Below are 13178 nucleotides of genomic sequence, written 5' to 3'. Positions count from 1 at the left end.
GCTGGAGGAGACTCTTGAGAGTCCCTTGGACTGCAAAGAGAACAAACCTATCCATTCTGAAGGAAATCAGTGCTCACTGGAAGGACAGATCCTGAAGCTGAGGCTCCCGTAGTTTGGCCATCTCATGAGAAGAGAAGACTCCCTGGAAAAGCCCCTGATGTTGGGAAAGTGTGAAGGCAAGAGGAGAAGGGACGAAAGAGGACGAAAGAGGACGAGATGGATGGACTATCATTGAAGCTACCCACATGAATTTGACCCAACTCCGGGAGGCAGTGGAAAACAGGAGGGCTTGGCTTGCTCTGGTCTATGGGGTCATGAAGAGTTGAACATGACTTAATGACTAAACAACAACAGCAGCATATACCCTACAGACTGCTGTAAGCCTTAGTAGCTTTGTTCCCAATTGTAAGTTTAAAGAACAGATGAAAAATTCTTAACTTGCATGGGGATGTTGTACATAATAATATGGAAAAAAGATCCAAACAATATTTAGTATGAAACTGATATTTCATTCAACATTTCATTCTATTTCCACATGTCTGATGAAGTGGATCTGTCCATGAAAGCTCACATTAAAATATAATAGTGTTTAAGGTGCCACCTGTTCTTGTTGTTTTTGTTTGGATTTTGCCTGATGTGCTTGCACAGACTAATGCAGCTACCTCTTTCAAAACAACATGCTAAAATAGTCTCTCTTTCTTTTGAGGAAGCTGTAGTCCTCCATAAGTTTGTGGACTTCAGCTCACATAATCCCTTATCATTGGGTGGATTAATGAAAGTTGTAAGCCAATCATTCTTAGTCTGGTAGGAATTTCCTTAGAGTTGGAAGGGTGAGACATGACAAGGTAAGAATAATTTTCAGCATAATGCTGAGTAGTATTAATAGTATTAGCCTAAGTAAAAGAAAAAATATAAATAGGTTTAATTGTGAGGTGTAGACTTTTTGATTGCTGAGGATCCAATTTGCCCCTGTGTCTGAAATCTTTTGATTATAGTGGAGGAGATTTAAATACATTCTTAACTTCCCAAATTAGTGGGAAGTGTTAAACTTGGATTGTAGTGTATATCAGAGAGAAAGAGAATTTTAAATGTAGTTCTATTTATGGATACCTTGAATTGTGTTTTAATTTGCTTAGGTAAATCAACAAGTTACAGTTAAACGAAAAAGAGGAAGACCTCGTAAATATCCTGTTGAAATAAAGGCATTACAGGGTAAGTATAGTGTGGCATCTTGAGAGACAATATACGTGGGTGATTCCTTGAACTGATAGTTGGTTTGTTTTTTCAGGTCAAGATTCTGAAGCTGACACAAGCACTGGAAATGTAAGCATTTGACTGATTTCTATTTGTTGGGTCATTTTTTGTTTCCTGTGCAACATTATTTATTTTTGGTTGTTGTGGGTTTTTTGGGCTTCTTGGCCGTGTTCTAAAAGTGGTTCTTCCTAACGTTTCGCCAGTCTCTGTGGCTGGCATCTTCAGAGGACAGCAAACTGTGCTCTGGGTAGGTTTGAGACTGGGTGGAGTATTTGTGGCTGTGAGAAGGCTAGTTTGTGAGGTAGGCTATTGTCCTAATCAGGAGATGGTTGATTAATGTGTTTTGAGCATCCACACCAGAATCAAAGAACATGAGAGACACTGCAGACTAAAACAACCAGAAAAATCTGCAGTAGCTGAACATGCCATAAAACAAACTGGACATGAAATTCTATTTCAAAATACTGAAATACTGGACAACACCAGTAATCATTACGTCAGACTGCACAGGGAAGCCATTGAAATCCACAAGCATCAACAAAACTTCAACCGGAAGGAGGAATGTCTGAAACTCAACAAAACCTGGCTCCCAGCTCTCAAAAACACAGAGTGCAAAAGGTCAACGAACTCTACCCAGCCACAAGGTCAGGGGATTACTGCACACAAAAGACCAGCTAATGACACCCATCAACCACAGGGACAGATAATCTCCCCTCCTTATCAAAACAATACATCCACAACAAAACACATTAATCAACCATCTCCTGATTAGGACAATAGCCTACCTCACAAACTAGCCTTCTCACAGCCACAAATACTCCACCCACTCTCAAGCCTACCCAGAGCACAGTTTGCTGTCCTCTGAAGATGCCAGCCACAGAGACTGGCGAAACGTTAGGAAGAACCACTTTCAGAACACGGCCTCTTCTTTATTATTAGCCTGGTGACTTCCAGTGTTGGATATAGGCTTCCTGTTTTGCTTTCATTAATTGCTACTTTGTATTATTTTCATCTATTTCAGTCCTACTGATCTTTTAAAATCATCCACCCATCTAGTTTGTTGTTTCCTGTACTACCTTTTCTGATACAAGGTTGCAATTTATTTATTTACTTCGTTGCTTGTCTACTTGTCTCATGTTGTGGCCTGCCCAGTTCCATTTTAACATTGCTATAATGTTTTGGCTATGTATCTGTTCTTCGGTTTGTTTGTTTGTTTGTTTGGCCAAATAATTTGATTTCTTAATTTATCTATTAGTCTGATATTTAACATCTGCATTTCCATGGTTTCTTGAGTTTTTGTGAGCTTTTCCATTATGCATTTCACTATAGTCCAGGTGTGGCAACTCACATTGATTCTAAACTAATCTTTTTAATTTAAAGGAAGTTTTTTTTTGTTTTTAAGGAGTTTAATTTGGTTACCAAAGTTGACAATGCAAGTTTTACTCATGTCTTCACTTATACTCTCTGATTAAATTTTCCACACTTTATTACTGCCTCAGATAAATACATTCTCAATATTTAAATTTTACAGGAGAATTCTAAAGGAGAAAAGTGTAGAATATGAAAATGAACTGAGAGGTAAAATTAAATTTTCTCAGCTCAAGAATACAGTAGAACCTCTACTTATGAACTTAATCCATATTGGAATGGTGTTCGTTAGTTGAAACATTCATAAGTAGAAGCAAAATTTCCCACAGGAATGCATTGAAAACCGATTAATCCATTCCAGCCGAAGAAAAAAAATACAAAAACATGGAAATGAAAATAAACAGAGCAAGTCCCACCCTGGGACTGCAAAAAACAAAAGAAAAAAAAAACAGAAACAAAAATAAACATTGGAGCAAGTCCCATGCTGGGACTGAAAAAACCCCCAACAAAACAACACAGAAACGTAACCCCCAGCCCAAACCTACCCTCCAAAACCCACCCAGAACAACTTTTTTAAAAGGAAAAAGCAGCACCTTACCTCCACCACTGCTACCAGGCCAGGGCTCCAGCCACCTCTGCGGAGGTTTCCAGGGCTTCCAAAACACTGGCACCCGTAGGGCAGCCGTGGCGGCAGGGCCAGCCATAGTGGAGGGGCCCTTACTCATGAGTAGATCCGCACCAGGGATGGGCAAGGAGCACACCAGCTTGCCGCGCCAGGCAGTGATCCAGAGCTGACCCACCTCTCCTTTCTCCTCCTGCTTGGCAGAAGTAAAAAAGTTCCCTGACCCCCTGCTCTAACCATTGGGGCGAAAGAGCTACAACGTACAGTAGCAGCCTCTTTGCCACCAACGGTTTGAATTCCCCGCCTTTTTCCCATGCCTTTTTCCGTTCGTAAGTGGAAGCTCCATTCGCAAGTAGAAGCAAAATTTTGTGGACGGAGCTGTTGGTAAGTTGAAATGTTCGTAAATAGGGATGTTCATAAGTAGATGTTCCACTGTAGAAACATAGACCATATCAACAGTGCTTTAAATATGTTAAGAAGCAGGACAAAATGTAGTTAAAGCCCTCAGAGGACAGAAATAGAATTGAATGTGAAAGATTTGTTTGACAGAAGAAGACAACTACTGAGATAAGGGAAACAAAGTACTATAGAATACATAGAAGCCTACAAAATGGAGGGGGGGGAACAGTAAGAAGATAAAAGAAAACAATAAATGATTGAATGTGTCATTCATATGAAGAGCATAAGATCATTAGGAAAAACAAATACTAATGTTACAAAGATGGAAATGAGATCAGATATAGGGAAGGTATATTAAGAGTTACTGAAAAATTATGTTAAGAACAATATAAAAAAAGCTGGTGCCGTCTGAAGGTGTTGTAGAACCACTAAAATTAAAAATTATTACTGCAAACTCTGAAAATATACTGGAAATCAGTAAAAATGAAGATTTAGTAAACATGAAGAGTACACAAAAGCAACAAAGCTGCAGGACAAGCTGAATCCCTGTTCTTTGATCTACCTTAAGTTGTAACTCATCATCAGCACCTCTTTTTTGAATGGATTAAGCTTCCATTAGTCTCCCCTCCATCCAGTCCATTACTGACATCATACAGTGGTTTAGAAATGGATCAGGTTTCCTGGAATTGGATGAAAAAGAGAAATAGAATTGGGTGGCATCCACTTATTCATGACACCAAACTCTGAAATACTAGACAACCTCTTCCAGCAGTTTCATGTGTATGTTAAATAGGACAGAACTAAGCTCTGAGGGACCCCACAAAACACATGCTAGAGAAGAGGAGTCCCTCAACATGGCCTTATGAATTTGCCCCTCTGGGAAGGACTGGAGCCACAGTGCTTTCATGTCCCTCCCCAGAGAGATGATCCAGAAGGATCCATGGTTGATTGGTAATCAAAACCACCCAGAGCCTCAGGATAGCAACAAAGACACATACTCCCTGTCCATTTCCCTGTGTACGTCATCCACCCAGTGTTTCCGTTCGATAGCCAGGACTGAAGCCAAATTAGATGTAGATAATCTCATCCAGGAGCTCCTGGAACTGAGAAACCACAATATGCTGGGGTTACCACAGAAGCTGGATCCCCAATTGGATCATTTCCATGAACCTCTGGGATCCTCAAATAAAAAGCAATGAAACCAATTCATTGTTCCCCCAGAATCCACCTTCTTGTTTTCTCAAGAACTTGGCAAAATATATTCTGGATTTCTGCCCTTCCTCCTTAGAGAGTCATCAGTGAAATAGCTCCATTCCTGCCGCTGTTCTCTGGATGCGCTTTCTTGCCTTTAATCCTAAATATGCCGATTTCCCTGGCTGATGCCTCTGGGACTTCCTTTGTTGCACCATCTCCAGGCAATTCCTCCCACCTGACCAAGTGGGGAACACACTTTGACCATTCTCTGGAAAGCTGCCTTATTTTCCTTCCGCTCTTGGTTTTTTTTCTCTTCCCCTTTGGGACAAGCCCTCTTCATGTTTCCAAGCAGCCCACATCCAAAACATATGATGGGGTTTCTGGATCCAGAGCCGGAGTCCCGGAGGCAGTCTGTCACTGTAACAGGGCGACTGTCACACTCTGGCAACTCTAGAGCCGGAGTCCCGGAGGCAGTCTGTCACTGTAACAGGGCGACTGTCACACTCTGGCAACTCCTGCAATGTCACTGGAACCAGTTGTATTGGCTCTTGCCTTTCCACTGGACTACTTCAGTGACGTGGAGAGTGGGATTTTCTGCTTGGGTAACACACTGTCCTCCATATTATTTTATCCAGGCTTAGTCTGGAGAGGACACTTACCATAGTCTCTTGAGACTGAAGGATGCCTACACACCCCAGTCTTTGTCTTGACTTTGGCTTTCAGATTTTTCCTCTCCTTCAGTCCTTCCGCTTTCACTGCATGCCACCCATGTTTCTGCCTCCAGGAGTTTTTCTCTTCTCCTTCTCCCTGTTACATGTGAGGTCATCGGTGAAAAGGGCTGTCCACACCCTCCTGCTTTCTATTCAACACCAGTTGGTACCTTCTTTTTTATCAATGTTTTCAACTAGTCACAAACTTTAAAGCTTTTATCTGCACATTCCAGCTACTGATCTTAGACCTTAGTCTAGTTGCAACTGAATAGTAACTTTCCTGACTCATCTTTCTTATACTGCAAAACCATTCTTGACAGTTCTTGCACTGTGAGGGAGAACTGCTGTTTAACCAGTGCTTTAAATAAATCATAGTTCATACTGTCTTCCATATCCAATAGCAACTTCAACTACTGCCCCATCACTTGCATTTTTCTTTGAAATGGTCATTCTGAAACCATTTGTCTGTCTGAGATTGCCTGGCTAAACCAAATCCTTGATTCCAGAATTAACTCAAAGCTCAATATTTCGCCAAACTTAATTTTTTTTCTCAATAGTAAATATAGATTATACCATAAAAAGAACTCTTTACATATTTTATATGTATGCCTTAACTACTTTTAAATGTATTTCTAAAAATGTAACCTGTGACAAAATGTGTTGAAAATGTCTGTTACACAGATAGTCTTAGAGACCAGGATTGGCTGTCAAGTGTACATTTTATGACAAACCCATAAAATGCTCTGGAGTAGTGTGGAAAAGGCCTCTCAGATATAAAATGTACTGAATTAAGATTTTAGTTGTAGTTTGCACTACATGCCATCCTTTTATGATACTCTATGTTTGACACCAAAATGAAAATGTACACACCACTCTTACCACTTTTTGTGCATTGAAGGGGTAAACTTTGAAGCAGGGAATCATTTCTTCTTGTATAGACTCTCTGCATGGTGTAGAAACCTGGAAAATCAAGATTTCACATTGCACAATGACCTTTCTTCAGAGTTTATCCCTCCAATTTATTCAAGAGTGACAGGGATGGAAGTGAGCAAATCTACTATGCCTGACATTATTTCACCCTATATGCTTTTTAAACACAGAAAAATGCATTTACAATCACTTAAATGTTTAGATTTCCTAGCTCTGTATTAAATAAATAAATCGATATTTTATTTTAACTAGATGCTGAAAACTTCAGTTCCTAGAAGTAAACAGAAAAGTACTTCAAAAGGTAATGATTCAAATGTTTACTCTCTGGAAAGCAAGGTAAAGTATGGCTATGGTTTGTATGCCAAATAGCAATGCATCTTTAAATAATTATTATTCTAGTATTTTAGATAAAGCTTTCTGGAGCAGGACTGGAGAACCTACAGTCCTTTAGAAGTTGTTTAGCTCTGGTCCCATTAGCTCCACCTGTGTTGAAAGATCAGCAAAGTGAGTAACAGTCTCCCTATCCTTGCTGCAATATGCATGAAACTCCTTCAAAGGCAGGTGAAATTCTTTATGGTTCCCTGAACTTCCATTGATTGAATTCAATGGCCTTGGATTGGGAAGTGCTTCTGTTGCCACCCAGATCAAAGGCCGTCTGGGAGACTGTCCACAGGTGTGATCCCAACATCAGAGATTGGACGGAGCTGCTGGTGTCATTGAAGAAAGCTGCCAGGGTCCATTGTGGCCAGGCAAGGTGCTGAGACCCCAGAGGCTTGAGAACTAGCTTCAGGCCCCCTGCTGCCAGAAGCTCCAGAAACAAGCAGCTCAAGCCCCTGGAGTTTTAGCTCTTCAATACCATCCACTTCTCTGTGCAGGAGAGGGAAGGCAAGTCCATGTGGAATTTGGACAGGCCACTTGCAAGGACCGGCCACTTGCGATACGCACATATGGGTTGGCAGCTGCTAGCAGAAACTAAGGGGGAGTGGTGGAGGAGGGTACCTTTACTGCTAGCCTCCAAAAACACCTGATGATGTGCATTCAGCACCTTTGCTGCGAGACCCCATGCCTGGCCCAACTTCGAGGGGTCTTTGACCTGGTTGAGGAGATGGGGGTCTACACGTCCCAGTAAAGACTGTAGGGCCAACACCCCAAGGACTGAGGGAGTGAAAGTAACTCCCTGGTGCCCAGAACTATTTGTTTTATGTTAGCTGCCTTGTTGGCCCTTTAAAAGTTTCATTGCCCAGTGAAGGAGGCTGTTTCTACAACTACTCTCAGTGTCATCATGGAAGGTGGTGCTTAGACTAGAACACTTGCTTCAGCAGATGGTGGAGCAGCACTTTGTCCTTGTCAACCAAATACTGGCTCTCCAGAAGCAAATGGCAGGACTGTGCCAAACCATTCCATGCCTGCTGTGGATCTAAGGGCCCCTGTCCATTCGGGTACGGAAGATGTTTTCAGTTGATTACCTGGAGGCCTTTCTAAATACCTTTGAGTCAATAGAATTGGCCATGGTATGGTCAAAGGACCAATGGCCATTGATTTTGACCCTGGGCCTCATGGGGTTAGCCCAAGAAGTGGTGGACATGTTGCATTCCACCAACATGACTGACTATGATAAAGTCCATATTAAGCATGCTAAACCTGTCAGAGGAGGCCTATCACAAATGCTTTTGGTACTTGCAACTAAAAGGACCATATTGGTTTGCAAACTGAGTTCCCTTGATGAAATTGTCACTATGCTGGAAGTGTACTGGGAAGCAGAGGAGACCTGGAATCTGAGAGCCCTAGTGAATCATGAAAAAGAACAATAATGTGAACAGTTTCCCTAGAGCACAAGGCCCATTCCTGTCACCAAAAGTGTGGTAAGGCCTCCACTATCCCCACCCTACCTGCACACTGAGAAGGATATAGAACTGATGGCAAGTGGGGCAGCTGGAGGCTCTCCAATCCCATTGGGTGCACCAGGAGAAAATAGTGTACTGGTAAGCACCCTATTCTGGGGCAATAAAAGGCCAGCTGTTTCACCTGTGGCAAGGAACTGGACTGTCTACCATGGATTGCACCTTGGCCAATGTCTGTGTAGCTGCCATGCAGGTATGTAGCATCAAAGGTACAGATTAGGAGGTCGACATGCTGGTCAACGGGCAATGGGCGAAGGCTTTGGTTGATACAGGCTGCAGCACCCCCTGCTGTGACCCCATCCTGCCTTGCTCCAAGAAGGGTGGATTAGAGTCTGCTGCATATACAGGGATGTTAAATCCTACACCACCACTCATGTCTGGGTCATTGTAGGTAAAGTAAGGTGCAGGTTTAATGTGGGACTAATGCCAGGGCTTTTTGCCCCATATTATTAGGGAGGGACTAGAAATATATAGAGAAGTTAGTGCATGCTTCGAGAGTAGTCACAGCAGCTGTAGAGGCGGCTGAGAAAAAAAGAGTTAGGTAATGTGAGTCGCACTTAGGTTCAGGTATTGCAGCAAGAATCCACACTGGTCCATGTGCTTGCTTCAGCCAATCTGGATACAGCTGATAGGCAGTTAGGCCTTGAATTGTGAAACGGTTTGTGGTACTGCATTAAACCTGAATTGCCCAGTCCTAAAGCATTGTTATTTCTACCCCAGTGCCTAAGATGCTCTGTACTATTATTAGCCCATGACTACCCATTGGCTGGACATTTAGCTGCAGATAAAATGATTTCCTTGATTATTGAGTCCAGAAAATGCAGCTTGAAGAGGAATTGTCAGTCCCTTGGACCTTCACTTGTGGGGTCCCCCGAGGATAGTCAGTCTCCCCAATGCCTTTTAACTTCTATGGAAATCCATTGGGAGAGGTCATCCAGAGATTTGGAATGTGTTGACTTCAGCATGTTGATGATAACACACAACTCTATCTCTCCTTTGTGTCTTCTGCAATGGATGCTATCTGGTTGCTTTAGTGCTGCCTGGCCTCGGTTCTTGAATGGACCAAGGCTAACAGACTGACCCTGAACCTTTCCACTTAAGGATCAAGTTTGGAACATGGATGTGTTCCAGCTGTCTCATTTGATTCCCAGATTTTAGCCATTTCCAGGTTGACCTTCAACCCACAGGCTGATTGCACTACTTGGCCCTGCCTGGATGAGGAGGCCCTAAAGACATTGGTGCATGTGCTGGTAATCTTGAAGATTGACTACCGTAACACTATGTGTGGTTTCCCTTGAGACTGACCTGGAAACTACAGCAAGTTTAGAATGCAGCCTCCAGGCTGGTGTCGAGTGTATTTATTTAACTACATCTCCCCAGTCCTGGCTCACCTACACTGGTTACTTGTGACATTCTGGCCCAGGTTCAAGGTCCTGATTCTTACTTTAAAAGCCCTCCATGGTTTGAGACCTTTTTATTTGTCAGAGTGCCATTCCCCCTGAGAACATCACCAGATCCTCATGGGCCATGCTCCTACGTGTTGCCACACTGAGGGAGGCCAGAAAAACATTGACCAGAATTCAAGCCTTCTCAGTTGTGGCACCAGCCCTTTGGGATGGGCTTCTACTTGAGCTGCACCCTTCCAGCCAACATTCACGAACAGTTCTTCTGGACAGGACTCTACCAACACAGAGCAATGTTGCCAGTTTTGCTCTGTCCAGCCCAGCCTTGCCAGGGAACCCCATTGGTACCTCTGCCGATAGTGGACAAACCATTCAGTTGGGAAATTCTTGACCTGGTCCATGACCAGTGGGAGTCAGTTGGGTAGCCTTAGATATAGTAGGCCCATTGCTGAAATCTGCAGGGGGACATAGTCACATCCTCATAATTATTGACTAAACTGTCAGCTACCCCATAGTGGTAGCACTATGCTGCACTATGGCCTGCATCTTAGCCTGTTGGGGTTTGTGAGGGTAGGTTTCCCAAGGGCTATCCTCACTGACCAGGACACTAATTTCCTTTGTCAACCCCTACAGGATATGTGGATGCTGCTAAGTATTCATCCTTCCCACACCTTGGTCTATCACCCCCAAACAAATGGGCTGGTTGAATATTTCAATAAAACCCTAAAAGTTAATGCTACATAAACTCTCCCACAATCGCCCAACTGAGTGGCACCTTACATTGCAGCACTTGATGTTTTTCATGTGGGAGTTTCCATGAGCCTGTTTGAGTTTTTCTCGCTTTGAATTCTTGAGTGGGCAACAATCCTGAGATATTCTTGACCTGGTGCATCACCAGTGGGAGTCAGGGGCAGGCCCAGCTCAGAGCATGGTCCAGCAGGTTTTAGAGATATGTGAGCAGCTCCAGGCTGCTTTCACAATGGCCCAAAAATGGTTAAGGCACTTCAGAAGAATAAGTTTGCTGCCCAGATTGCCCCAGAGAGTTCACACTGGAACAGAAGGTCTTTCTACTCCTATCCTCAAAGATAGAAAAATTGTTTGCTCCGTAGTAGGGTCCTTTTGAGATGGTTAGGAATGTAAGCCCTATAGACTCTCAAATGTGGGCGCTGGACAGATGGTGATGAACCCAGATATTCCATGTAAATCTCTTGAAGGAGTGGCATGACAGGGGAGCACTGTTTGGGCAAGGCAAGGAAGTAAAGCTGGGGAGCACTTGATCCTAGACAAGGACATAGAGCCAAAATATCAGCAACAGCCATGAGCCCTTGTGGCCCATTTCCATGATGTTCTCATCATTAAACCAAACCACATTTCCTGGTACAGCACTGCATAGAGACCCCACCGGGCATGGTGGTCCATACATCAACCTGCTCTTGGCCATGCCAGCTGCATCAAGTGATACTGGATGACATAAAATCCAGGTTAGAATTAGGGGTTATTGAACCCTTCTTCATCCACCAGAGGAGTCATGCTGCTCTGGTCTATAAGCTTAATGGGAGTGTGAGGTTTTGTATAGATGTCCGGAGGGTGAACTCAATGTTGAAGTTCAACCTATGCCTTGGGTGGACAAGTTCATTGAAAAGTTCAGGCAAGCCACCTATTTGGATCTCACAGAGACTGATAAACAGAAATCTGCCTTCACACATCCCCAGGTTTATACATTTCACTTACATGCTATTTGACCTGCATGGTGCAGTGGCCACATTCCAATGCTTCACAGACAGAGTGCTGACCCCTGTGCAGAATTTTGCTGCCACTTACATAGATAACATTATATTTAGCCAGTTTTGGGAGAAGCATCTAGAGCAGCGGTCCCCAATCTTTTTGGAACTGCGTACTGTTTGGGGGGTGCGGGCTCCGTGCGCGGACTGGTTAGGGGGTAGGGGCACCCCCATGCTTGCAGGTCAGCATGTTGTGCTCGCAGGTGGTCGTGTCACACCTGCGGAGGAATGTGTCATGCTCGCAGGTGGGCACATTTGCGGAGGGGTGTGTCACTGATTCCTCTGCCCCTCTGTGGACTGAAGCATTGGTAGGGCAGAGAAAGACACCACCCTTGAAGCCACAGGTGTGGCCATAGCAAGGCTTGGATTTAAGGAAGAATGGGAGGCAGAAGAGGACTTTTGGGTGAAAACAGTAGATTGGGAGGCACGTGAGGCTCAGAAGGTGCTGCTGTTGCCACCCAGGTCAAAGGCTAGCTGAGAGATGGTCCACAGGCATGATCTTGACACCAGAGATTGGGTGGAGCTGCTGGTGCCACCGGTAGAAGCCATCTTGGTCCATCAAGACCAGGCAAGGTGCCGAGAGGCCCAAAGGCTCAATAATCTGTGTTCGGCCCGCTGCTGCTAGAAGAAAAACCATGAATAGGCAGCTCCTTCGGAGAAACCCTACAGCCATTCTCCCCCTAAGCTCCAGAAGGTTATGTGTATCGCCCTCCATTTCACTATGCAGAAGAGGCCCAACCCACAAGGATTACCACACCTACAGACCAACATTGGCTAGTGGGGCTGAAGGGGAGTGGTGTGGGAGGGAACCCTTGCCTCTCACCTCCAAGGGTACCTAGCAGTGTGCATCAAGCACCCATGTTTTGGGACACTGTCCACCTTTGAAGAGTCGTTGACCTGGTGGAGGAGGTGGGGCTACGAATCGCCCAATAAAAACTATGTAGGGTTGGCACCCTGAGAACTAAGGGAGTAAAGCTAACTCCCTGATGCCCTGAGTTACTTATTAGCCACCTCATTGGCCCTTTAAAATTTCTGTTGCTCAGTAAATGAACCTGTTTTCTGCAACTACTTGTCGTATGTGTTGTCATGGAAGGGGGTATGTGGGCCACTCAGACATTCTTCCACAGAAACAGAAAAAGATCTAATGCCTGGACTGTTGGCATCAAGCCAGCCTCTCTATGGAGGTCATTCCACAGATGGGATATCACCATCATAGTCACCAGCTTTGCCTCATTTGGGAGTGCCATTTGCAAAACATACTGTAAAACGTTCTTAGGTTCTGGTGGGTGGTTACAAAGGGAGAGACGGTCCATCAAGTTACCTGGCCTCAAATCATTTAGAGTTCTAAAAGTTATGACACTTTGATTTTGGCCCAGAAACAGACTAGTAGCCAATGTAAATAGTAGAGTACTCACAAAATGAGATCTTATCAACTAGTTTCAGTTAGTACAATCACCCTGTTTTGGAAATAACCACAGTTCAAGATGAGCTTTAAAGTACATTGCAGTAACTCAAATTATTTATTTATTTATTTATTTATTTATTTATCTATCTATCTATCTATCTATCTATCTATCTATCTATCTATCTATCTATCTATCTATCTATCTATTTAT

The 13178-nt window shown here is 43.7% G+C and overlaps 1 protein-coding gene across 1 annotated transcript in view; it reads left to right on the top strand.

Moving 5' to 3' along the window:
- The window catches only part of LOC110088354 (uncharacterized), a 90991-nt gene that overhangs the window by 57230 nt on the left and 20583 nt on the right, over positions 1 to 13178 (top strand). The window contains exons 8-10 of the mRNA XM_073001044.2: positions 1137 to 1212; positions 1289 to 1323; positions 6730 to 6778. Of these exons, the coding sequence (XP_072857145.2) occupies positions 1137 to 1212; positions 1289 to 1323; positions 6730 to 6778 (160 nt within the window). The remainder of the gene's footprint in view (positions 1 to 1136; positions 1213 to 1288; positions 1324 to 6729; positions 6779 to 13178) is intronic.

The sequence above is a fragment of the Pogona vitticeps genome, chromosome 5, assembly GCF_051106095.1.
Source record: "Pogona vitticeps strain Pit_001003342236 chromosome 5, PviZW2.1, whole genome shotgun sequence".
In the NCBI taxonomy this organism is placed as follows: domain Eukaryota; kingdom Metazoa; phylum Chordata; class Lepidosauria; order Squamata; family Agamidae; genus Pogona; species Pogona vitticeps.
The sequence above is the reverse complement of the archived record's forward strand: the minus strand, read 5'-3'. Positions and strand labels throughout refer to the sequence as shown.